Consider the following 23,179-nt stretch of genomic DNA (forward strand, 5'->3'; position numbering starts at 1 on the left):
GGGGCCGGAGCAGTGGTAGTAACAGCAGTGGGGCCAGAGCAGACCGGCACCACCACCCCCAGGATCTCCTGTGCTGTCCCATGAACTGCCATGGTCCCATGTCTGGTGTGCTCGTGTGGCAAGAGGAAGAGAGCACAGGGCCGGATTTTTAAACCTATTTCTCCATTGCCCACACCTCACTGCTTACCTGCTTACCATGTGGTATGCTGAATAGGGAATCAAGGCTTTTGGTAAAAATCCCAACTGCAGGTTCAATGAGAACACAGAAATAGGATATTACGTGTCTCTGACTAAAGCTCCCCTCTGCAGGCAAGATGCCGAAGGCATATCTATTTACTCTCCAGACCCAGATGTAAGCCTCACGCGCGTGCTGCATCACCCACTTCTGTAGGGAGCAGCTAGGCTGCCTTCCAGAACAACAGATAAGCAATTGGCCATTGATTATCCAACCACAACACAACTTCAGAAAACAGAAGGCATGGTACCACCACTCTTGAAAAGAAAGCAAACACTCAATTCTTTTCTCTGACACATTCTAAGAGATTTACTGCAAAATATTACATAAAGAGTCCATTTGAGGCTGGCTGTTATGTCACTTGATTGCTGCTCTTTGGGAAGCAGGGGCCTGGGTTCCTAAGACGCTGACCTAAAGGACCCCTTGGCTGGGGATGTCACACTTGGGCAGGAAACAATCGCAGCCCTATAAACGCACAGATACTGCCCCACAGGACAAAGGAGCACCTTCTCTGGACACTGAAGACTCCTTAGCACAAAAGGGATCTTCTGGGGGTGGGGGCAGCTGCCTCCACAACTGGGGGGCATGGGGCTCCAGCAGAACCTGCATCCCTGCTGGGGACTTGTTTGTCCACGCACAGGTCCGGCGACTAACACCCCCAGAGCTCAGAACCCTCAAACTTCATCCATGAGATCGAGCAACAGGCTCAAAGACTCTGAGCAAACCTCAAGATGGTTATATTTGGGGAGCCCAATCCAGCGGCCGCCTACACAGCTGGGCAGTTATCCAGAAATGTACAGGGCACTGGAAATACCACCAACAAACACGTTTTTGGTAGTGAGCATCCTCAATTGTGGGCCTGTATGAAGATGCAGGTCACTGCAGGGCCCTCAGCGTGTGACACCTTTACTTTAGATGCCAGAGCTGGGACTAAATCACGCGGTTACATACTAAGGAACACAGCCAAGTTGGTAACGCTCTGTCACTACTGTCACAGGGCGGCCACTAGCCACACATGGCTGTTTAATTTGAATGAACTAAACATAGATTAAATGTTAAAACTCAGCCCCATCAGTTCTCCTAGCCACATTTCAAGTCTCAGTAGCCACACATGGCTAGTGGCTACCGTGTTGGACAGTTTGGATGCACGACCTTCCCTTCACCATGGAAACCTCTATGGGGCAGTGCTGGCCTAGAAGCACAAACTCTGGGTTCAAACCCCAGCTCTGCCACTTATTAATCACTGGTCCTTGGGCAAGTTCTGAATGTCCCTGAGCCTCAGTTTCCTCATCTGTGCAAGGGGGTGGCTGTCAGCATTCCAGGAGATAATCGTGTGACGCACTCAGGACACGTCAGGCACACGGTAAGCACTTTCTAAGCCTCGTCATCATTATTAAAAACTCTTGCAGCTGTTTTCCTCAGATCACAGAAGCTGAATGGCACTTGGGATGTCCTAACAGGGCGTATCTGAAACTGGCTAATCTTTGTTAAAAAAAAATGCTCCCTGTAACAACACGGCTAACGTCCCTTCATTCACTCCACAGCCATTTCCTGGATGTCTTCCATGCGATGAATGCTATGCTGGGCAGAGTGGTTACAAAACACACAAAAGACAGAAAGATGGGGCTGTTTCCAGGCCAGTCTTGCAGAACCCTTGGGCTTCTGAAATGGATGCTGTGACTGGCGGGCTCTTTGTCTTCCATGAGGAAGAAAACCATTGGCGGGCGCTGCAGCACAAGGTGAGAGCTTGCAGTGAGGAATGAGGGAGGGAACCAGGAAGGAAAAGAGCCAGGAAGACGACAGCCAGAACAGGTCAGGGAACGTGGCCAACTGGGACGGAACAGGAGACTTCAGACCGCGGCCTTCCCAGATTTCAAGGTGCTTCCACACCCCTTCCTTCCTTCTTTTAAGTTTAGAAGCACATGTGTTTCATGGTTTCAGATGACATACGTGCCTTCTTCAGACAACTTAAGGAGGCCTGGATGATCAATGTCCTCATCTCAGAAGTGAGAAGACTGAAGGGGCTCTGGACCAGCCCTGTGTCCCTTCCTCTGACCACCCCCCACTGATGTGTGGCCAATGGGAAGGAGTTACCCAGGGCCTCTGGAGCTCCAGCTGGGTCGCCGAGGAGCAAGAACTGGGTGCTACAAACAAACGCAGACCTTGGGAGAGAGAGCAAATGTGGGGTAAGAAACAGGGCCTGGTCTGGGTGTGTTGAGGGTGAGGGGCCCAGGAGAATTACGTAGGTCCACGCTGCAGCTGCTTGGCATCAGAAGTCTCCTGAACGGCAAGTGCTTATCTGACTTAATTTTATAGTCAGAGTCCCTCACTTGAGAACTGTAAACACACACATACACACACAAACCTATATATGCACATGTTTACATATAGATGCAAGTATATATATTTGCATGTGTATATATGTATTGTATGTATACGCATGTGTGTATACGTGTATGTATGTGCCCCAAATACCACATATTTCATGATAAATATCATGCTCTTTTAAAAAGGTACTTTTGATCTGTCCCTTCTTCCCATCCTAAGGTGAGGGCCATGCAGTGGGGAGGGGCCAAAGGTATAGCTGCAAAGACTCACCATTTTTTACATAAGCCAATTTTATGCTCTAAATAATCCAACTTAAAGGGTATTTAAAAGTTTATAACAAAAGCAAGATTCTTCTTTAATGTTATGCCGATACTTTGTAATAAGATAAAAAGTCAGTTGTATTTATTTTTTTTAATGATGACTATGAAAGCTTGATGTTTCATCACATAAACCACTCATGATATCATGCAAAGCACAAATAAACTCACAGTTCTCTGTGTGTGTGTGAAAGAGAAGAGAGAAGGTGGGAGAGAGACAGACAGATGCAGGGAGAATATAAGGTAAAGGACACGTGGATCTTCCTCTGTGCACACAAGCCCACTCCAGCTTTCTGGCCACCACAGTCCCGCTCAGCTCCCCAGACTCAAACTGTCAGCTACACCTGGTCCTTCCCAGTGATACAGTACAGAGACATGCCTCACCTGGGCTGGAGAGATGATCGGGCTCTCTCGGATGTGCTCACACAGTCCAATCCCACTTCTGACACCAACCCCACGCCCTTCCTGCAGGTGAAGAATGACAACCCCCAAGTCCAAAAGGAACCACTCACCACTTTGAGCTCTGGGACAGACCGGCTTAATGTCCATTCCTGGCTGTTCACAAAGGCATCTGTAAAAAAAAAAAAAAAGTTTTTTTTTCTTTTTAAAGAGGAGGGCAAATCCTGAAGTAAATGCTACGATCCGCTTAAGGGCTAAGTCCAAAGCCCACCACATGCCATTTTTTAAACTAGAATGGCATCAAAGGTTGTCCAGCCTCCTCTGCCCACTCTCACCCTAGGAATTCCCACAATGGTCAAAGTTTACCCAGCCGAGCCCCATGCCAACTGGGTGTTTGGATTTCAAGTCCAGGGTCTGCCTTCTGAGATGTGATGCAACGCCACCTGACGGCTTTAAAAGGCCGCTGTCACTTTTAACTTTCCCTTTGCAAACCACTCCCACCCCAGCACATCAGGCTATCAAGGGCATATTTTAAGACCCTTTTTTCTGATTCTACAACTTCTCAAGTGCAGAGGTGACCCTGTAGCCAATCAATCAAGTTTTTTGTAAATGTTAACAGTGTTCATTGCTAGATGATGGGAATGTGATTTGTCTTTTCTTCTTCACAGTTTTCTGTATTGCCCAATTTACTTTTTTTTTTATTGTGGTGAAAACATACATAACAAAACATTTGCTAAACAGCAATTTTTACATGTATAATTCAGTGACGCTGATCATAGTCATCATGTTATACAACCGTTGTTGTTGTTGTTGTTAGTTGCTGTCAAGTCAATTCTGACTCACAGAGACCTCACATGAGCAGAGAAGAACAGCTCCATAGGGTTTTCAAGGCTGCAACCTTTCAGAACCTTGGTGGGTTGGAACTGCCAACCTTTCAGCTAGCAGTTGAGTGCTTAACGATTTATATCACCCAGGGACTCCTGTACAGCCATGAACACTATGCTTTTGCAAGTTATTCCACTGCACTTAACAGAAACTCAGCGCCCCCTCAATCAGGTAACTTTTGATCTCACTATCTTGAAATCCCACAAATTCAGTATGGTAGGTAGTAACTGGATTCTGAAAATCCAAAATCCAAAAGACCACGATACAAGCAACAGTCGACGGGTTAGGAGGAGACTCTGTGCCAGAGCTTTGATCCTCATGTACACATTCAGCAGTGAAGCTTCATCCAGGACTAAGGCTGGACTGAAAAGGTAAGCAACCCCCACCCAGCCCTTCACGAGGGGGCCTGCCCTATACCTAGTCAGCACGGCCAGCAAACAGGCAAAGGCCATCTCTGCCTCTCAGACCCAGGCATGCAGGTCACGGGGACCCACCAACCACAGAAGACCCAAACCACTCGGCTTTACATACAACCTGATTGTCCATGTCCCCCCATGCCATTTCCTGCCATAAATTAAACCCCCACGATAGCACTCGCAATATGCATCATGACCACAGAGCAGGTCAGCCGAGTTGGTGAAGAACACATCCACTGATCCAGCCAGAGCCAAGCTCAGAGCGAACATGTCTCCTTCAAAACGCAAACCACTTTCTGTAAATGTTCGAGTTTTGAAATTTTGCCCCTTATGTCTAAGAGGCAAAGTGATGCACAGAACACCTAATGAGTCAAGAAAGGCCGCCACTTTCAAGCAGATGTGTGCTATTTAGGTCAAATGGGTGAGGAATGGAGGAGGTAAACGGCAGGAGCTCGCAGCTCCACTGTGGGTGGGATATAGGACAAGAAATGTGCTTGGGGGCAGTGAGGTGAATGCAAGCCACAGGATGGAGGGCCCACCACACCAGATGCCGCTAAGCTCATGGTGACTGGGGAAGGGCCTCTGCATGCTTAGGAGGTGGGATGCCCCATTAGACGAAGGCTTTCATGCTCGGGGAAGGAAGGGGTAATGAATTAAGGAGAGGGAGGGCTTAGAAACTGGAGAAGTCACGAGGGACTGGTACTGAAGGACTTTCTGGGACCTGAATGCCTGGCTGTCTCGCAGAAGGGCAGTGTCTCACCTGCAGGGGTTAGGACTCTGTCTTAGTCATCTAGTGCTGCTATAACGGAAATACCATAGTGGATGGCTTTAACAGACAGAAGCTTATCCTCTCACAGTCTTGAAGGCTAGAAGTCCAAATTCAGAGTGAAGCTCCAGGGGAAGGCTTTCTCTCTTTGTAGGCTCTGGGGGAAGGTCCCTGCCATCAATCTTTCCCTGGTCTAGGAGCTTCTCAGCACAAGGACCCCAAGTCCAAAGATGTGCACTGTCTCTGGCACTACTTTCTTGGTGGCAGGAGGTCCCCCTGTCACTATGCTCGCTTCTTTCTATTATATCTTAAAACAGACTGACTCAAGATACGACCTAATTCTGTAGATTGAATTCTGCCTCTAACATCATAGAGGTCAGGATTTACAACACACAGGATAATCACATCAGAACACAAAATGGTGGACAACCACACAACACGGGAATCATGACCTAGCCAAGGTGTTGCACATTTTTAGGGGACACAATTCAATCCATGATGGAAGGTGTTTGTGATGAGGTCAGGAGAGAGCAGAGGCCATTCACTGCCTGGAAGAGTGACTCCTACCCGGTACTGCCCTCACAGATGTCCAGTCCAAACAGACTTCCACCCTCCCCACTGCCCTCCACAATCCCTGTACTAAAACAGACCCTTTGGGGGCTAAATTTTGAGGGGTGCACTCGAACACCCACTCTGGTCAGTCCAGCCACCCTCCCACCCCAACACGCTGCAGATAACAATAAATAGATAACAGGTGGCCAAGTTAGCCCAGGTGCTCAGTGTTAACTAACAGCAGCTTTACTAATTAAACCGCTACACACTTCCTCTTGGGCATCACAAGCTCTCTCAGGACAGTGGAAGTGAGGCCGTGTAGGATCTGCAGGTGGGCAAACTCCGTGAAGACAGACAAGGTCAAAGGTGCGTCCAGGGATGAAACACATGCCTATCAACACCCAGCTGCCTAGAAAGTCACGCCGCAGCTGTCCTTTTAACCAATCCCAACAGTGGGTAAGTAAATATGGACATACCTGTATAATGAATTACAAAATCATCAATAAAAAGATCGAGGCCTCCAGGTACTAGAGGAGAACCCAAGCCACACTAAGTGATAAAAAAAGCTGGCCAAAACCAGCTACCGTCGCATCAGCTACAACCCCCGGCAAGCAGCTGGTATGTGGCCGCATACAGCTGCTCCAGAGGGTTTTCAATGGCTGGCCTTTCAGGCTCAGCTCACCAGGCCTTTCTTCTAAGGCACCTATGGCTGGGTTCGCACCACCCTTTAGTTAGGAGCCCAGCACTTAAGCGTTTATGCCGCCCAGAAACTCCAAAAGCAAGGCACAAGGCAGTAACACACAGAAGCCTCACAACCGTGTGTTTTTAAAAGTGGAGGGGGGTTGTAAAAAGCACCTAAGTGCTCGCTAAGGCCCAGAGTATTCCTGGTAGGATACTGAAAACCACCGAAGGTTGCTGGGTTAGGGTTAGGGAACCATGCAGCTAAGGGCCCAAAGGTAAGGAGGAGGCTTTTCTCATTGCTACCTTTGGAACCTTTTACATTTTATACCATTTGACCTGTTAAGAAATGCTTTCTTCTGCCAAAGACTGAACAGGCCCATGGAACCAAACAAGACTAAAGGCGCACACCAGTCCTGGGGCAGGGCCTGGAAGGCAGGAGGGGACAGGAAAGCTGGTAATAGGGATCCTAGGGGTGAGAAAGGAGAGTGTTGACATGTCGTGAGGTTGTTAACCAATGTCATACGACAACGTATGTACTGTTTGATGAGAAACTAGTTCTGTAAACCTTCATCTAAAGTTCAACTAAAAAAAAGAATTTTTTTTTTTAATGAACCTTATCAGTAGGTTAAAGAGAGTAAAGTGTGAATAAACTAAGCTCAGTTCATTAATGCACTGTTGATTTTTAAACACAGACCACCATATGATTAAATTATCACCACAAATATCAAATATCCAATACAAATTAAGCCAGGGTCCATTACACAAAAATGCAGGATTCTATAAACACTGGAACAATGTGCGGGGCCTTTTTGTATTTATATCCTCACCAGGATGAAATATGTTTGTGTTTCTGGCCACTAGAGAAATAAACGAAATGCTCAACTCAATTGGCAGAAACTCGCCTTCTATAAAAAACATCCAGTTTTCCAAATATTTGATCACTTCCATCAACGTCCAATCAGAAGGAAATGCTGCCTCAAAAAGAAAAAAAAAAAAAAGCTGTTGAGTCAATTCTGACTCATAGCAACCCTGCAGGACAGAGCAGAACTGCCCCATAGGGTTTCCAAGGAGTGCCAGGTGGATTCCAACTTCCGATCTTTTGGTTAGCAGCCAAGCTCTTAACCATGAGCCACCAAGGCTCCAAATGAAAAATAATATAAGATTTAGCAAAAGACTTGCATACTAGAATATTCCTTTATCAAGACCTTTCCGAGGGCTACAGTTGAAGGTTATAGGATGAAAGAGACGGAGCCTTCACCTGAGTCTCAGGTGGGGTGGGGTGGGGCGGGGCAGGGCGGGGGAGAAGCTGTGTGGGGAAAACCAGGCTAGTTTCCCTAAACCCCGCTGCCATGGAATTGATTCTTACACATATTTAACCTATAGGGCACAGTAGAGCTGCCCTATAGGGTTTCCAAGCCTGTAATCTTTATAGAAGCAGACTTTCACATCTTTCTCCCCCGGAGCAGCTGGCGGGTTTGAACCACTGACCTTTCAGTTCGCAACCGAGCACTCAACCACTGCGCCACCAGGGCTCCTTCTAGTTGCCCTATTTCAGTTAAATTTCGTGGTGCAGCAGCACCTGAAGGATGAACACACTTCAGAGGAATATGCTTGGGTGTGTCCAGGTAGAGGGCTGTGTCCAGGAAGAGGGCTGTGGGGGTGTGCGTGTGTGTGTGCCTGTGTGTGTACCTGTGTGTGTGTGTGCGCCTGTTTATGCCTGTCTTCTGGGACCAGCCAGAATCAGAGTCACAGACGATGCAACTCCTTTTCAGGAGAGGCTGCTCTGTGCTCGCTCAATTCCCCCCACATGGAGGAGAATGACACCACGAAAGCCACTCCCCACACACTGGCTTCAATGCCACCAAATTCAATTTTAAAATAAATGGAGCCCCATCACCATCTTTGCCCTGGCCAAGAGAACTGCCACTCCTCAAGCTGCAGTTACCGAGGACCAGCGAGGCCACAGGTGGCCTGGTGTCGTGGGTGATTCCCAGCACCACTTAGGAAAAGAAGAGTTTTAATCATTTCTTCCCAGTAACGTGGTCGGATTCCAAAATTACACTTTATTATTTAGATCATAAAATTAAAAGAAAATCTTAAAGAACTCCAAGACAGGGAACATGCAGTACGACGCAGCCCTCCTCCGTAGTGCAAACGGTTAAGCGTTCGGCTGCTGACCAAATGGTTGGTGGTTCAAACCCACCCAGCAGCTCTGGGAGAGGAAGACCTGGTGATCTGCTTCTATGAAGATTACAGCCTAGAAAACCTTACAGGGCAGTTCTACTCTGTCACTCATGGGGTCACCATGAGTCAGAATCAATCCGACAGCACCCAACAACAAATGTAATTATAGTACAACTTTCATCCCTTTTTTGGTCCGTAATACCCTTGATTAAGTGAGTTACTGTAGAATAAATGTATTTGCACAAGTACCAAAGAGAGAAAATACTGCTTCAATAGAGGTTTATGTATTCAAGCAACTGTCAATTACCAGTACTGCTCGGCTGAGGAAGAAACAATTAGAAGAGCTGTCAACTCAGGTGGGCTCTTGCTAATTAGTCGTCACTTACAGCAGCTGCCTCCATAAAACGAAAATAGCTCCAGCATTTGACATGTGCACACATTAACAAGGGCTACAGATATGACTGCCTACTGCGCTGTGATAAACCGGACTTAGCAGAGAGACTGACAGCACGCCTGCGTAAACTCCCCTCTGACTTCTGCCTGACATTGAACTTGTTTGTGGAATCTGGCTATGTGTTGCCTTTTGATGCAGAACAAACACAGCCAAGTATACACAAAGCCCCTTTGCAATCAGCCAGCCCCGCCTCCCTCCCCACCTACTGCTGTTTCCTGCCCCCATCTTTTCTTTTACAACCTAAGAAACACGTGTGGAAGCCAGTGGCCCAGGAGCCCCCACATTGAGTTGAGTTAGCTCCCACTGAGGAGTACCTGGGTAATGCAAATGATTAAGATGGTAACCAAAAGGCTGGGGGTTTGAGTTGACCCAGAGGCACCTCGGAAGAAATGCCTGGCGATCTACGTCTGAAAACTCAGCCACTGAAAACCTTATGGAGTGCAGTTCTACTCTGACATACACAGGGACGCCATGAGTCAGAGTCGACTCAATGGCAGCTGGGGCTCTCCTCCTACTGAAGAGCCAGGACTGCCTGAGTTCTATCAGCCTGCTCTGACGGGGTGCTGGCAAGACAGCCCTCCACGAGAACAGCTCGGGTTTGCAGCGAAGACGAGCATCGGTGCCCCGACCCTAACGCTGCCTGCTCTCTGGGTCTCCTCCCTACACCTGTGTCATGGATAATCACACCCACTCTTCTCATCTCCCAGACAAACCAACTGAGCCCCTCCAGAGCTGAGCGGGAAAAACAGAGGAGACACAGAAACTAGAATCTCTCATGAGTCTCAGGCAAGCTTTTTGAAAGCTTGCCCCAGACATCCCTAAATCCCCTTCCTGTTTTTTAAAAAGAGACCTAGCTACAAAGAAGTCCAGGCTTATAACAGAGCAAAGCTGCTTTTCCCAGCACACAAGTTGCTTCTCTGAACCGCTAGGGAAAAAAAAGAGGCATGGTGGGGTCATCCTTCCTGCAACTCTGCCCCCAGGGTCACCCCGAGGCCCACGACAATGTGAAGACTTTGGACCCGAGGGATGTGAATTCCCACTGGGGTTACAGGGGCAAGAACAGACCAAAGGCCTTCTGGGGCAGAGAGCTGCAGAAAAAAGCAACAAACACAAACGCAAAACCAACCAGCTGTTTATCTTTACTCCAGGGAGAATGGTTTTGTTTCCCTTGCCTGGACTTTCTTAAAATTCGCCCTGATTACAAATTTCCTACATTCTCTGCTGGCTAGTAACACTGACAACACAGGATTGCCAACGATCCAGCGGGTCCCTCTCTGGGCTCCTGGCCTCAGGGCCTGTTTTGTGAAATATTCATATACAGAACCACAAATTTTCTCAAGACAGGGAAGGCTCTGGTTGCGCTACACACAAAATACCCGCTGCAATCTGAGAGCCTGGAGAGCTCACTTTTGGAAAAATCCCCTTGAAGCAGAGAGAAAGGCACTGAGGCTTGGGCGGAGGCGAGTGATTCCCCACTGCTTCATTCTGCCCCTGCCTCAGCCCTCCAGGGATCGGGGTCAATCCCCCACGGGGGAGAAAACACTGACAATGCAAGCACAGAGAAGGCCCAAGACAGGAAGTCCTCTTCCCTTCACTTGACAAGAACTCAGGTCTTGAAACGGGTAGGGTTTTGCAAAGGAGCTGAAAAATTATATCCTGCCCCTCCGCACTTTCCTCCTGTTTCTCAGGGTTTCTTGGGGCGGGGGGGCACGAAGACGGCCACAGACGACATGAACCATTTGGTTCCAGCAACTATCGGCCATGCTGAGGTCAACATCTACTGGGAAATCACCCTCTTCGTCGCGCTCTACTTCCCCTGAGCCTGGACCCCGCAGCTATGCTTTGGCATTAGGGGAAGCATTGAAGCCATAGTTTGATGCCCTTCACATGCTCTTCATGCTGAAAACAAGCACAGGGAAGAATAAACATGGAAACCGAGTAGTCTATAATGACAGTACATTCCGATCATACTGATTTACTAGGCCAATTCTGGTAGGATGACTGGCGGAGGGATGAACTAAAATTCCAACAAAAAGAGATGTGTTTTGTTTGTTTTGTTCTGGTCCTCCCCTCCTCTGTGGATATTGATATTTCTCTCCCCAAACAAGAGAGTGAAATACAGTTCAAGAGCGTAGAAATGATGAGTCAACACACAAGTTCTTCTTTACAAATGTAGTCAAATCTCTTAGCAGGGCACGTAAACAACGCAATCTTTCTATCACAAATGATTTTGATAATTAAAAAAAAAAAAAAGCCCTTAAAAGACAACTGTCCCCAGGGCTCGGGGCTTTACCACAGCTACATAACGAGGAATGACAACTCGTTAACAATGAACGGAATATGCGGAGAAAACAGAATACAGAGTTTCACTTGTGTTTTGTGGTTGAAGTCGGGATGCTGATGGTCATAAACAGACAGCTCTGTACGTGCCAGCTGTGAACCACGTGCTCGTTAAATACCACCATGGCCCTGACGGGTCCGTTCCCGGCTAGAAGGGTGGGGCTGGAAGAGGGTAGGAAACCACCAAAACCAAACCCAGTGTCGTTGAGTCGATTCCAACTCATAGCAACCCTATAGGGAAGAGTAGAACTGCCTCACAGTTTCCAAGAAGCACCTGGCGGATTCGAACTGCCGACCCTTTGATTAGCAGCCGCAGCACTTAACCACTACACCACCAGGGTTTCCAAGGGCAGGGAGTTTGCAAAAAAGCCCCCAAGGCAGAAGCTGAAGCCCCTGCTCTTCACCCACTGTGATCCTCAATGTGCATTCCTCTACTCCTTGCCTCAGACTCACCTAGCACACCTGGCCACAGGTGAGCATCCCCGAAATCAGCACTTCAGAATCCACATGGCTAACAAGGTCCCACAGGCTTTCTTCACCCCCACTGCATTACTCAAAAGCACCTTCTTTCATTACTCAAGATTGCTAAGCAGATGTTAGCTCTCGGCAACAGGAATTTCTCAGGAAACGTGAAAAGGGAACACAGGTAGGAAACCGCTGCCCTGTTCTCAGCAATACACAGCGTGCCACTGCACAATTACTGAGGTTAAAGCTCGACCCCTATTCCTCCCACCTGGCCAGCAGCCACCTCCAGCCCATCCCTGCTGATGGGTGCAGACGCCCACAGCAGAAGGAGACCAAGAGCAGGAAGAGGAAAGTCAGGGTGAGAGATCTGGGAGCCGGGGGTCCTGGGCTTGACTGTGACCTTGAGCAACTTTTGTAATCTCTCTGAGACCCACTTTCCTCATCAGTTAAAATGGAAGCATTCACCTTGAACAGATGCTAGGCGGGTGTGAAGAGGCTAAGCAGCCCTGTGCTTGGCACAGGACCCCAAAACAGAAGCTCTTCCCGTTGTCTGTGGGGCTGTGATTAAAGGGGAAGGCTTCTGATGTCCCATTTCCTCCAGGCCTCAGTCAATGGAGGGTACCTGAGTTTACCAGAGCTGGGACCACAGGCGAGCCTGATATAACTCAAGGCCCCACAAACCCCTGATTAACTCGTACAACAAATTATACCATCAAAAACCCAGTGCAGTCAAGTCGATTCTGACTCATAGCGACCCTATAGGACAGAGTAGAACTACCCCATAGAGTTTCCAAGGAATGCCTGGCGGATTCGAACTGCCAATTCTTTGATTAGCAGCCGTAGCACTTAACCACTACACCACCAGGGTTTCCAAATTATACCACAGTGGTCGTAAAATGCAGTTCAATGTAACCCATTAACTCTAACGTGAGTAAAACTAGCTCAGATGTGTTGTCAGGGTTAGTTTTCACACTTCCCCTGAGCCAGCGTAAATCACATTGAACCATATGGAATTGCCACTTTGCAGGTCAAAAGGGGTTGAAGGACAGCAATTTCACGGGGTCCAACCTAGAGGAGAAGAAAATACCTAGAAAACGAATTTAACCATGTGGGATGATTACTCATTTCAGAAATCCTGCAGAATTCTGAAACAATCCTGAAAATACCTCCGCCCATTCCATCTGAGCAAAAGATAACAATCAAAGGAGCAGGCCAGGACAGCTGTGATAAACAGAGAGCCCCCTTCAAAGGACCTGAACTAGAATGATCCAGCCTCACCCTCCCGACTGTAAGAAGATGGCCCCTCGAGAGCAGGGAGCAGTGGTGGTTCAGTGCTAGAATTCTCACCTTCCATGCAGGAGACCCGGGTTCGATTCCCAGACAATGCACCTCAAGTACAGCCACCACCCATCTGTCAGTGGAAGCTTGCACGTTGCTAAGATGCTGAACAGGTTCCAACAGAGCTTCCAGACTAAGACATACTAGGAAGAAAGGCTTGGCAATCTACTTCCAAAAAAGTCAGCCAATGAAAATCCTATGGATCACAAAGGTCCAAATCATACCAATCACGGGGTTGGTGCAGGACCCAGTAGCGTTTCATTCTGTTGTGCACGGGGTCGCATGAGTCAAGGGCCAACTCAATCACGGCCAACAACTGCATGACAGAGCCAGGAGCCTCAGCTCAGTTTCTAATCACACATCCTGCCTCCAGCTCCACAGGGTGCGTACTCCTTCCTCAGGGTCTCAGAAGCTTCTGCTAAAGACTCGCCAGCTTTCTCCATTAAACAAGGCTCTGAGCCTCACCATCACTTTATTAAACCAGCCACCATTTGCTGGCTGGTGGGCACCCTCCCCTGCAGAGCCAGGCGCTCCTACTTCCTCCTCCAGGCGACCACCCAGAGTGCAGCAGGCGGCCACAATTAGGACGTTGGCGGTTGTCTCACAGCACCATCCACCCTCCGCCTGGGTCCCATTGGGCTCCAGGGACCACAAACGCACATTCCAGAGAGACTCATGAAATTATACACAAGGGTAGAAAGGGAACCTGAAATTGCGGATGAAATTAAAAAAATTTAGGGATCGGGATATTTCTTTCGAAACCTCAGATTTCACAAAGATTTCTTGTAAAAATCATTCTTTTTTAGCAACTGAAAAATGAAGGGACATTTATTTTTAGTTTTAGGCATTAGTGAAGTCCCAAACTCTAAAATAAAACAATGGAGAAGAGCACGTCCGTGCAGAGAAGTCAAGAGTGGACGAGACTCTGGGTCCCACTGCTGCAACCCTTCTCTGCTGAGGAAAGAATGGACGGGCTTGATAAAATAAATCCATGTCAAGGCCCCGGGAAGAACCACGGCAAATAGGCTAGCACGTGATAGTTTAATTCCTTTCAACAGAGGGCTTAGCAGAAGGTCACTGGCAGAGTGGTCATGGTATGATTGCTTATTTGAAAATCCTTGGATTCTATAAATGGAATACAGCATAAATCCTTGGGAGGCCAGGTCTGTTCTAGGCTTCCCTGGAAGTTCAGGCTGCTTTTCAGTGGCCTCAAAGATCTGTGCAAACAAGGACTCCCACCCCCACATCACCCTCTTATCCCATTCACAAAGCCCTCCCAGGGCTGGGAGGCCAGCACCAGGTCACCAAGCTGCCGCTGTGCCCACCAGGACAGACATAGCACCATGGCCTGCAATCCCAAGCATCTTTTCTGAGCTCTGACATAACTCAGAATCCTTCCCTAGACTACCAGCCCCCCAGGAAACCTCAGGTAAAATGGTACAGCACAGATGACTGGGGCAGAAAAGCTCCCAGGAATTTACAAGTTTGTAACTTCTTGGAGAACGTATGATTCTTTTTTGCTACCTTTTCCTCACCTCTAACTGCTCGGTAATATACAGAGAGGCTCCTCTGCCTTCTGTCCCAGAGCTCTGAGGCCACCTTTCTTGTTACAGGTATGTAAAGGACAGTTTAAAAGACTCATATTTGAGAAGTAGAGAATGGAATGGAAATGATAAAATCATTCCTTTCCTTCTTAAAATATGAAGATAGATGCCTGCCCACAGTCTCGAGGGGAACGAGGCAACAAGCTAACATAGACGCTTCCGTTCCACTCAGCTCTGATACTTTACGTCCAGTTATTTCCTTCAGGAAGGCTCGTGTTTTGTTAGCTGACCATGCCTCAGAATATTTGATTCATAACTGACGACTGGACAATCCTGAAACCTGTGACCTAATTCCATCGATTTCTTTATTATAATACCACTGGGTTCCTGGGTGGTGCAAATGGGTCACACACTCAGCTGCTAACTGAAAGGACGGAAGTTCAAATCCACCGAGAGGCACCTCAGAAGGAAGGCCTGATGGTCTACTTCCAAAAAATGAGCCACGGAGAACCCCGTGGTACACGGTGCTACTCTGACATACCATCCGTGAGTTGGAATTGACTCAACCACAATTGGTTTGTTTTGTTTTCTTTTTAATCATTTTAACATCTAAAATAAAATTGTATAGCTTTGAAAATGAAAATGTTCATGAAAAAGGAATGAATCTGAAACTGTAGAAGAAACCAAATTTGTAGATTAAGTTCACAACTGTTTTTCTGAGATGGAAAAATAGACGGCCTTTTTTTCAAGTGTTTTTCTTCATTTTGTGTAGACACTGAAATATTAATATACAAACATCAACACGTTAAAAGTTAATTTCTCTTACCCAGCATAGATGCTGGTGGTATGCAACAGTCACTTGTAGAAGTAAAGATGAAGTTGAAACAGGCAAGACAAGTTTCCCCTAGTTCAAAACACTGAAGAAAACAGGACAGTAGGCTTCAGTACTTAAAATTCATACGCTGAATTTCTGTCAGCCCTGTGCTGAGTCTAATTGGGCCTGACGCTTTTAATTCCATAAAGGATTGTAAACACAGTCAGTAATATTTTAATTCCTGGTGCAATTAATGTTTATAATAAGGGATGGCTTGATAATAGAGGAAAATGAATCCAGAAGATTACTACAGAATTAACTCATTCCCTGTTGCCCCTAAATTAAAAAAAAAAAAAACAACTAAGACAGTGACAGGGGGCATAGAGGCTGCATGACTCATGTGGCCCAGGGTTACTCAGTCCCCAAGGCATGCATCCAAGGTGCAGGGTACAAAGGCACAGGGAAGCCCACACAGTACTGGTCACACCTGCCAGCCATCACCAACAGAAAGACACCACACTTCATCTGAAATCACAGGGGGCAGCGGGTAGATGGGCAGTAAGGTAGGGGGACTCTTTCTGAAGACTTTTCATGAGGACTAACTACAGGTAAATAGGAGACAGCTAACTCGCAGAACAAAAATCCACGAAATGTGGGGATGTTGTTAGTCGCCATCCTGTCGGCCCCAACTCATGGCGACCTTATAGGTAACAGAACAAAACACTGTCCCTCCCATGCCACTTTCATGACCCTTCACATGCTCGAGTCCATGGCTGTAGCCACTGTGTATACCGAGTGCCTTCCAACCTAGGGCTCATCTTCCAGTGCCGTATCAGGCGATTTTCTTCTGTGATCCACAGGTCATTTTCAGAAGTGGATTGCCAAAACTTTCTTCTTAGTCTGTCTTAGTCTGGAAGCTCTGCTGAAATCTGTCCATCATGGGTTACCTGGTGGTATAGCTTTCAGCATCAGAGTAACTCACAGGCCACTGACAGATGGGTGGGAACAGCTGGTTCAAATCCCCGCCCAGCAGGGAGCACGTGGCCAACTCTGGGCCTCCACCTCTCCATCTGTACAATGGGAGGGCGGCATCTGGTCCCTTCTGGCTCTCACATCCCAGCTTCTGCTCTTCCAACAACACCCTTCTGAACAGACCCACTGTCAGCTGGTGCCTGGGGTTCTCCTGCGTCTCTCTGTTCAATGGGCCCACCCTGGCCAAAAGGGAGGATAAGAGACCCTGGTCCTTCGGCTGGCTTCATAACGACCTTTGGCTAAAACGGCCCTTGACTTAACACGTTGTTGTTGTGTGCAGCAGAGTCCATTCCCACTCACAGTGACTCTACAGGACTCCACAGAGCCTCACAGGTTTCCAAGGCTATAACCTTTACGGAAGCAGACCACCACATCTTTCTCCCCCAGAGCAGCTGGTGGGTTTGAACCACCAACCTTTTGTTTGGCAGCCGAGCGCTTAACTGAACCACTGGGCCACCAGGACTCCTTTGACTTAATATAGATACAAGCAAATCAAATCAAAACAAAGGTGGGCCTTCTCTTTTCATAGATTAACTGTCAGCGAGAGGAACGAATCAGCAACGCTGCCACTGCATCGACCTGTGTGAGACCATTCCGAGAGCTAGCCTGATTTTTTTTCCCCCTCGAATAAGTCTACAGTCCACGCACAGGAAATGGGCAGAGACTTCACGGAGCCACTGCCAATTCTGTGGCTGCATGACATGATGAAAATAAATACTGTGCATTAGGTCCTAAGGCCAGCAAATCTAATCATCCTCCTAGTAGAAACTCTGGGCTGGGCGAGCAGACAAGCATGGCTCCATCCCTCTCTCCCTCTGTGCTTGGTCTTTGGGCTCTTGGGAAAACCCCACAATCCAAGCTGCTAAGTGCAGAAGCTGAAATGTCTGCCTCCATCTTTCATACTTAAACACAGTGCGCTCCAGGATGGTGTATGCCTCTTGGGACCCCATTGTCGCTGACATTCCCGGTAAGTAAGGGTCATAAGCAGTGTTTCTGGTTGGTACAAACTGTTAACATGCTTAGCTGCTAATAGCAAGGTTGGAGGTTTAAGTCCACCCAGAAGATGCCTCGGAAAAAAGGACTGGCAATCTACTTCTGAAAAACCAACACCTGAAATCCCCATGGAGCACAGTTCTATACTGACACACATGGGGTCACCATGAGTCAAAATCAACTGGATGGCAACTGGGTTTTTTAAGGGTCGTAAGCAATAAATTTTTTTATTTTTAAGCAATGGACTAAGGGAACCTTGGTAGCGCAGCGGTTAAGAGCTCAGCTGCTAACCAAAAGGTCAGCAATTCAAATCCACCAGCCACTCCTTGGAAACCCTGTGGGGCAGTTCTACACTGTCCTATAGGGTCCCTATGAGTCGGCATCAACTCATAGAGAAGGGCTTTGGTTTGGAGAAGCAATGGATTAAAAACGAGAAAAACATAACAGTCTTGCACACTCCCCAATCATTACACAGGCAGTCCTGACAACCCCTCCTCCCTCCCCGCCCCCCGAAAGCATATTCTTGGCCCTTCATTGTTCTCAGCACCGAAGAATTTCCCTGGAAACTCTGAAAGGGATTAAAACCTGACGTGCATACTAGCAGGGCTGGCAGGGATAACAAACATTCCTGGTCCCACAGCCTGACGCTGCTGCAAGGGGCCTACAGAAGAACCCACCACACTCCCTCCTCATCAAGCTTCTGGGGAAGAAGGGCAGCCAGGAGCCCAGCCGCATCCCACTGACTCTGGGGGCTTGATACTTGAGAGCTCCATACAGACATCCAGAGCCGCTCTCGGCTGCCTGCTGACTTCCCAGCCCCCTGCAGATCTCTTCCACCCGGCGAGGGGCAGGCACCTCTGCACCTGTGTGCATGCTCTGCTGTAGACTCCAGCACGGAGTTAAACGCTCGACTACTAACCGAAAGGCTGGCAGTTCAAACTCAGCCAGAGGCGCCTCAGAAGACAGGCCTGGTGATCTGCTTCCCAAACAACACAGCCTTGAAAATCCTAAGCAACAGTTCTACTCTGCACACACGGGGTCATCCCATGTCGGAATGGACTCAACTGCGACTAATAACAGACACCACCCCACCAAAAACCAAACCCACACCCTGAACAAAATTTGGCTGATCACAAAAAGAGCCCCACCATCTATCTAGTCAGCATAACACACTAGGCTACAGGACAACTAGTTGTACAACCTGAGCCCGCGTTCGTGCACTAAGTAATGAGTCGGAATGAATTAACTAACTAGACGGAGTACAAGAAGCTGCAGGGAGAGCTCTCCGGAAGACCATCCACCACACCTGTAACCGTGGCTCTCTCTGCGGCAGGATTGCGAGGACACTTTCTTCTGCTTTACCCAGTCTGCTCCTGGTTTAATCCTTTACCGTGAGCTTGTGTTGTTTTCACAATAACAAAAGACAATAAAGATATTTCCAGAGACCGAGGAGCTTTTTTAATGTGCCGTGAGTCTCCCACGTGAGCACAGCCCAGGGCTGCAAACCATTAAGCCTTTAAAGGTCAGTCTGGACGCCCAGGTGTTCAAGAGTGTGATTAGGGGGAAAGCGCAGGAAAAGGGTCCCTATAATTTCTGCGCTTCTTGCTCCCCACACCATGAATGTCAATGATTCTTACCTGGCTCTGAAATGACAAGGTCTGTTTTATAGTAAAATAATACACATTAGATTTTTTAAATATGTTTTTAATATGTTCCCCAACTACTGGAGTCACTCATCCCCCCCAGCCCCGCCGATGTTCTCTGCCCATTAGCACAGTCTTCCTCTTTTCCGCTGACCCTGTACTCTGCCAAGCATGATGTCCTTCTCCAGGGACTGATCCCTTCTGACAACACGTCCAAAATATGTAAGATGCAGTCTCGCCATCCTTGCTTCTAAGGAGCATTCTGGCTGCACTTCTTCCAAGACAGATTTGTTCGTTCTTTTGGCAGTCCATAGTATACTCAATATTCTTCACCAACACCACAATTCAAAGGCGTCAGTTCTTTGCCCTTCTTTATTCATTGTCCACCTTTCGCATGCATATGATGCGACTGAAAATACCATGGCTTGGGTCAGGCGCACCTTAGTCTTCAGGGTGACATCTTTGCTCTTCAACACTTTGAAGAGGTCCTTTGCAGCAGATTTTCCCAATGCAATGCGTCCTTTGATTTCTTGACTGCTGCTTCCATGGCTGTTGATTGTAGATCCAAGTAAAATGAAATCCTTAAGAACTTCAATCTTTTCTCCATTTCTCATGATGTTGCTCATTGGTCCAGTTGTAAGGATTTTTGTTTTCTTTATGTTGAGGTGCAATCCACACTGAAGGCTGTGGTCTTTGATCTTCATCAGTAAGCGCTTCAAGTCCTCTTACTTCCAGCAAGCAAAGTTGTGTTATCTGCATAGTGAAGGTTGTTAATGAGTCTTCCTCCAATCCTGATGCCCCGTTCTTCTTCATATAGTCCAGCTTCTCGTATTATTTGCTCAGCATACAGATTGAATAGGTGTGGCGAAAGAATATAACCCTGACACACACCTTTCCTGACTTTAAGCCAATCAGTATCCCCTTGTTCTGTCTGAACAACTGCCTCTTGATCTGTGTAAAGGTTCCTCATGAGCACAATTAAGTGTTCTGGAATTCCCACTCTTCGCAGTGTTATCCATAGTTTGTTATGATCCACACAGTCGAATGCCTCTGCATAGTCAATAAGACACAGGTAAACCTCCTTCTGGTGTTCTCTGCTTTCAGCCAGGATCCATCCGACATCAGCAATGACAGCCCTGGTTCCATGTCCTCCCCTGAAGCCGGCCTGAATTTCTGGCAGTTCCCTGTCGATGTACTGCTGCAGCCATTCTTGCTATGAGCCGGAGTCAACTCAAGGGCAACTGATTACCGGTTAACTTCAGATCTGAACCAGAGGCTGCAGATGTGCTGAACCTGCTTCTGCATATTGCAGTTGCAACGTGTCAAGTTCCCGGCTCTAAAGGTACATCGCTTGCAAACACAGGCTTCTGTCCGTACCTGGGTAGAGAGCAAGGGCTGCTCCTGGCAGGACAGCCCTGTGGCCGGGTGCCCGGCCCTAAGGGCACATGCAGGCAGGGGAGGGCCAGCCCATGGCCACAACATCCACACCCCGGAGCAGGGTCACCCAGAAAGGGGCTGTGGCCTCAGGCTTTCCTGGGGATGACTCCGTCCTAGGCCCCACCCCGTCCTAGAGAATAACGCCTGGGAGAGGGGACAACTTCTAATAAACACCCCGCCCCCGTCAAGGGCTTGTGGCACCCTGGGCCCGGTGCCCTAAGGTGCCAGGCCCACAGCCTCACCAAGCAACACCCCATGAAGTGACTTCCAGGAAGGCTTCTGGGGCATCTGAAATAGCAGGCGGATTCCATGCCAAAGCCTCAGGCCCGGCCCCAACCCGTGTTTATGTGGCTGCACTTGGAACTCTGAGAATAAACCACGGATTTGAACTTCCCTAAACCAATACTATAACTGGACTAGAGGTAAAAAAAAAAAAAAAAAATGAAGAAAGAAAACACAGTGACTTCACCCAGAGATATTTAAAAAGCAACAAAAATGTTTTAAGGCTCAGGCACCACTCCCAGCCAACGTGAGTCTATCAGGAGCAGGGAAGCAGGCACCCCAAGCTGAGCGTCTGCCCTGGGGGGCACTGCCTCCCCCAGAGCTCTGCAGGGCTGGGGACCCAGACTCTGTAAGACTGTCTCCCCGCCCCGCACCCCCCCCACAAGTTGCATCAAACATGGCTGCTGAAGAGACGCTGGAGTCGGCTCCCAGCCAAGAAGCTAAGAATAAACCACTTTCCTTCTCGGTTACTGCTTTTATCTTAAAAGAGAAACTGTGCCGAAGTGTTTCAAATGTACAATATCAAACACTCCCGCTGGGCTCTGCCTGTGGACCAACATTTGACTGAGGAACAAGGGCTGCGGGCCGAGGGTGGGGTGAGGGTGCTGGGGACCCGCCCCTCCCCACCCTGTACCTGTACCAGCAGCAACTCCAGCCCTGCTGCTCTCCTCCAGCCCTGCTGCTTCCACCTGTGAAAGGTGGGCTGGCAAGGGAAGAAAGGGCCACGTAAACCAGGGACTCCACCAGCCTGAGACCAGAAGAACTAGATGGTACCCAGCTACCACCAATGACTGCCCTGACAGGCAACACAACAGAGAGTCCCTGATGGAGCAGGAGAAAAGTGGGGTGTAGAAGTCAAATTCACGTAACAAGACCAGACTTAACGGTCTGACACTAGAAGAACCCCAGGAGTGGCATAGTGGTTAAGTGCTACGGCTGCTAACCAAAAGGTCAGCAGTTGGAAGCCACCAGGCGCTCCCTGGAAATTCTATGGGGCAGTTCTACTCTGTCCTACAGGGTTGCTATGAGTCGGAACCGACTCGAGAGCAACAGGTTTGCTTTAGTTTTTTTTATAAAACATAAAATGATACTCATGAAGAGTGTGCTTCTTAGTTCAAGTAGATACACGAGACTAAATGGGCAGCTCCTGACTGGAGGCGGGTGAGAAGGCAGAAAGAGTCAGGAGCTGGTTGAATGGACACAGGAACCCCAGGGTGGAAAGGAGGAGTGTGCTGTCAGGTTACAGGGATAGCAACTAGGGTCACGTAACAATGTGTGTATAAAATTTTGTAGGAGAAACTAACTTGAGCTATAAACTTTCACCTACAATATAATTTAAAAAAAAAAAAGGTGGGGTGATGGGAGGGGAGGTCAAAGTCCCTTCCTGATCTAACCTCGAGGCTTTTGTTTGTTGTAGAAACCTGTGTCAAGTATGCCACGTCCTCTGGGTGGCGAAGGCGAAGGAGAAGCCACACGACCAGCCTCTAGCCGAACCAGGAAGCAAGACCCCTCCCTGACCCAGGAGGGGGTGACAGGGGAAAAGCACACCCGTCAGTGCCCAGGGAGGAGTGACAGGTGACAAGGCTGCAGTGAGGACCAGGAGGATGAGACTCAGGGCCCCGCACCCTAGCACTTATTATTATATCTTCACCCAGTACATGCGACCTTTGGATAGCTTTACCATCAGATGAAATGAAGAGAAGCACTTTAAAAATTACTGTAAAAGCCACTGTTGTTGTGTGCCGTCAAGGTGATTTTGACTCATAGCAACCCCGTGTGACAGAGTAGAACTGCCCCTAGGAGTTTCTAGGCTGTTATCTTTACAAAAGCAGGTCGCCAGGTCTTTCTCCCTCGGAGCCCCTGGGTGGGTTCAAACTCCTTAAACTTCACTAAAACCGAAAGCCAAACCTGTTACCATCAAGATGATTCCGACTCATAGGGACCCTATAGGACAGAGTAGAACTGCCTCGTAGGATTTCCAAGGAGCGGCTGATGGATTCAAGCTGTCGACCTTTTGGTTAGCAGCCGAGCTCTTAACCACTGTACCACCAGGGCTCCTAGATTATCTCTGCCT

General features: G+C 48.2%; 1 protein-coding gene across 4 annotated transcripts in view; it reads right to left on the reverse strand.

The window, feature by feature from the left end:
• AGAP1 (ArfGAP with GTPase domain, ankyrin repeat and PH domain 1) overlaps nucleotides 1–23,179 on the reverse strand; it is a 672,497-nt gene that overhangs the window by 467,412 nt on the left and 181,906 nt on the right. For all 4 annotated transcript variants that reach the window (XM_064286507.1, XM_064286508.1, XM_064286506.1 and 1 more), the window contains exon 2: nucleotides 3,393–3,451. In XM_064286507.1, coding sequence (XP_064142577.1) covers nucleotides 3,393–3,451 — 59 coding nt within the window. The remainder of the gene's footprint in view (nucleotides 1–3,392; nucleotides 3,452–23,179) is intronic.

This window comes from Loxodonta africana, chromosome 6, assembly GCF_030014295.1.
Source record: "Loxodonta africana isolate mLoxAfr1 chromosome 6, mLoxAfr1.hap2, whole genome shotgun sequence".
NCBI lineage: Eukaryota > Metazoa > Chordata > Mammalia > Proboscidea > Elephantidae > Loxodonta > Loxodonta africana.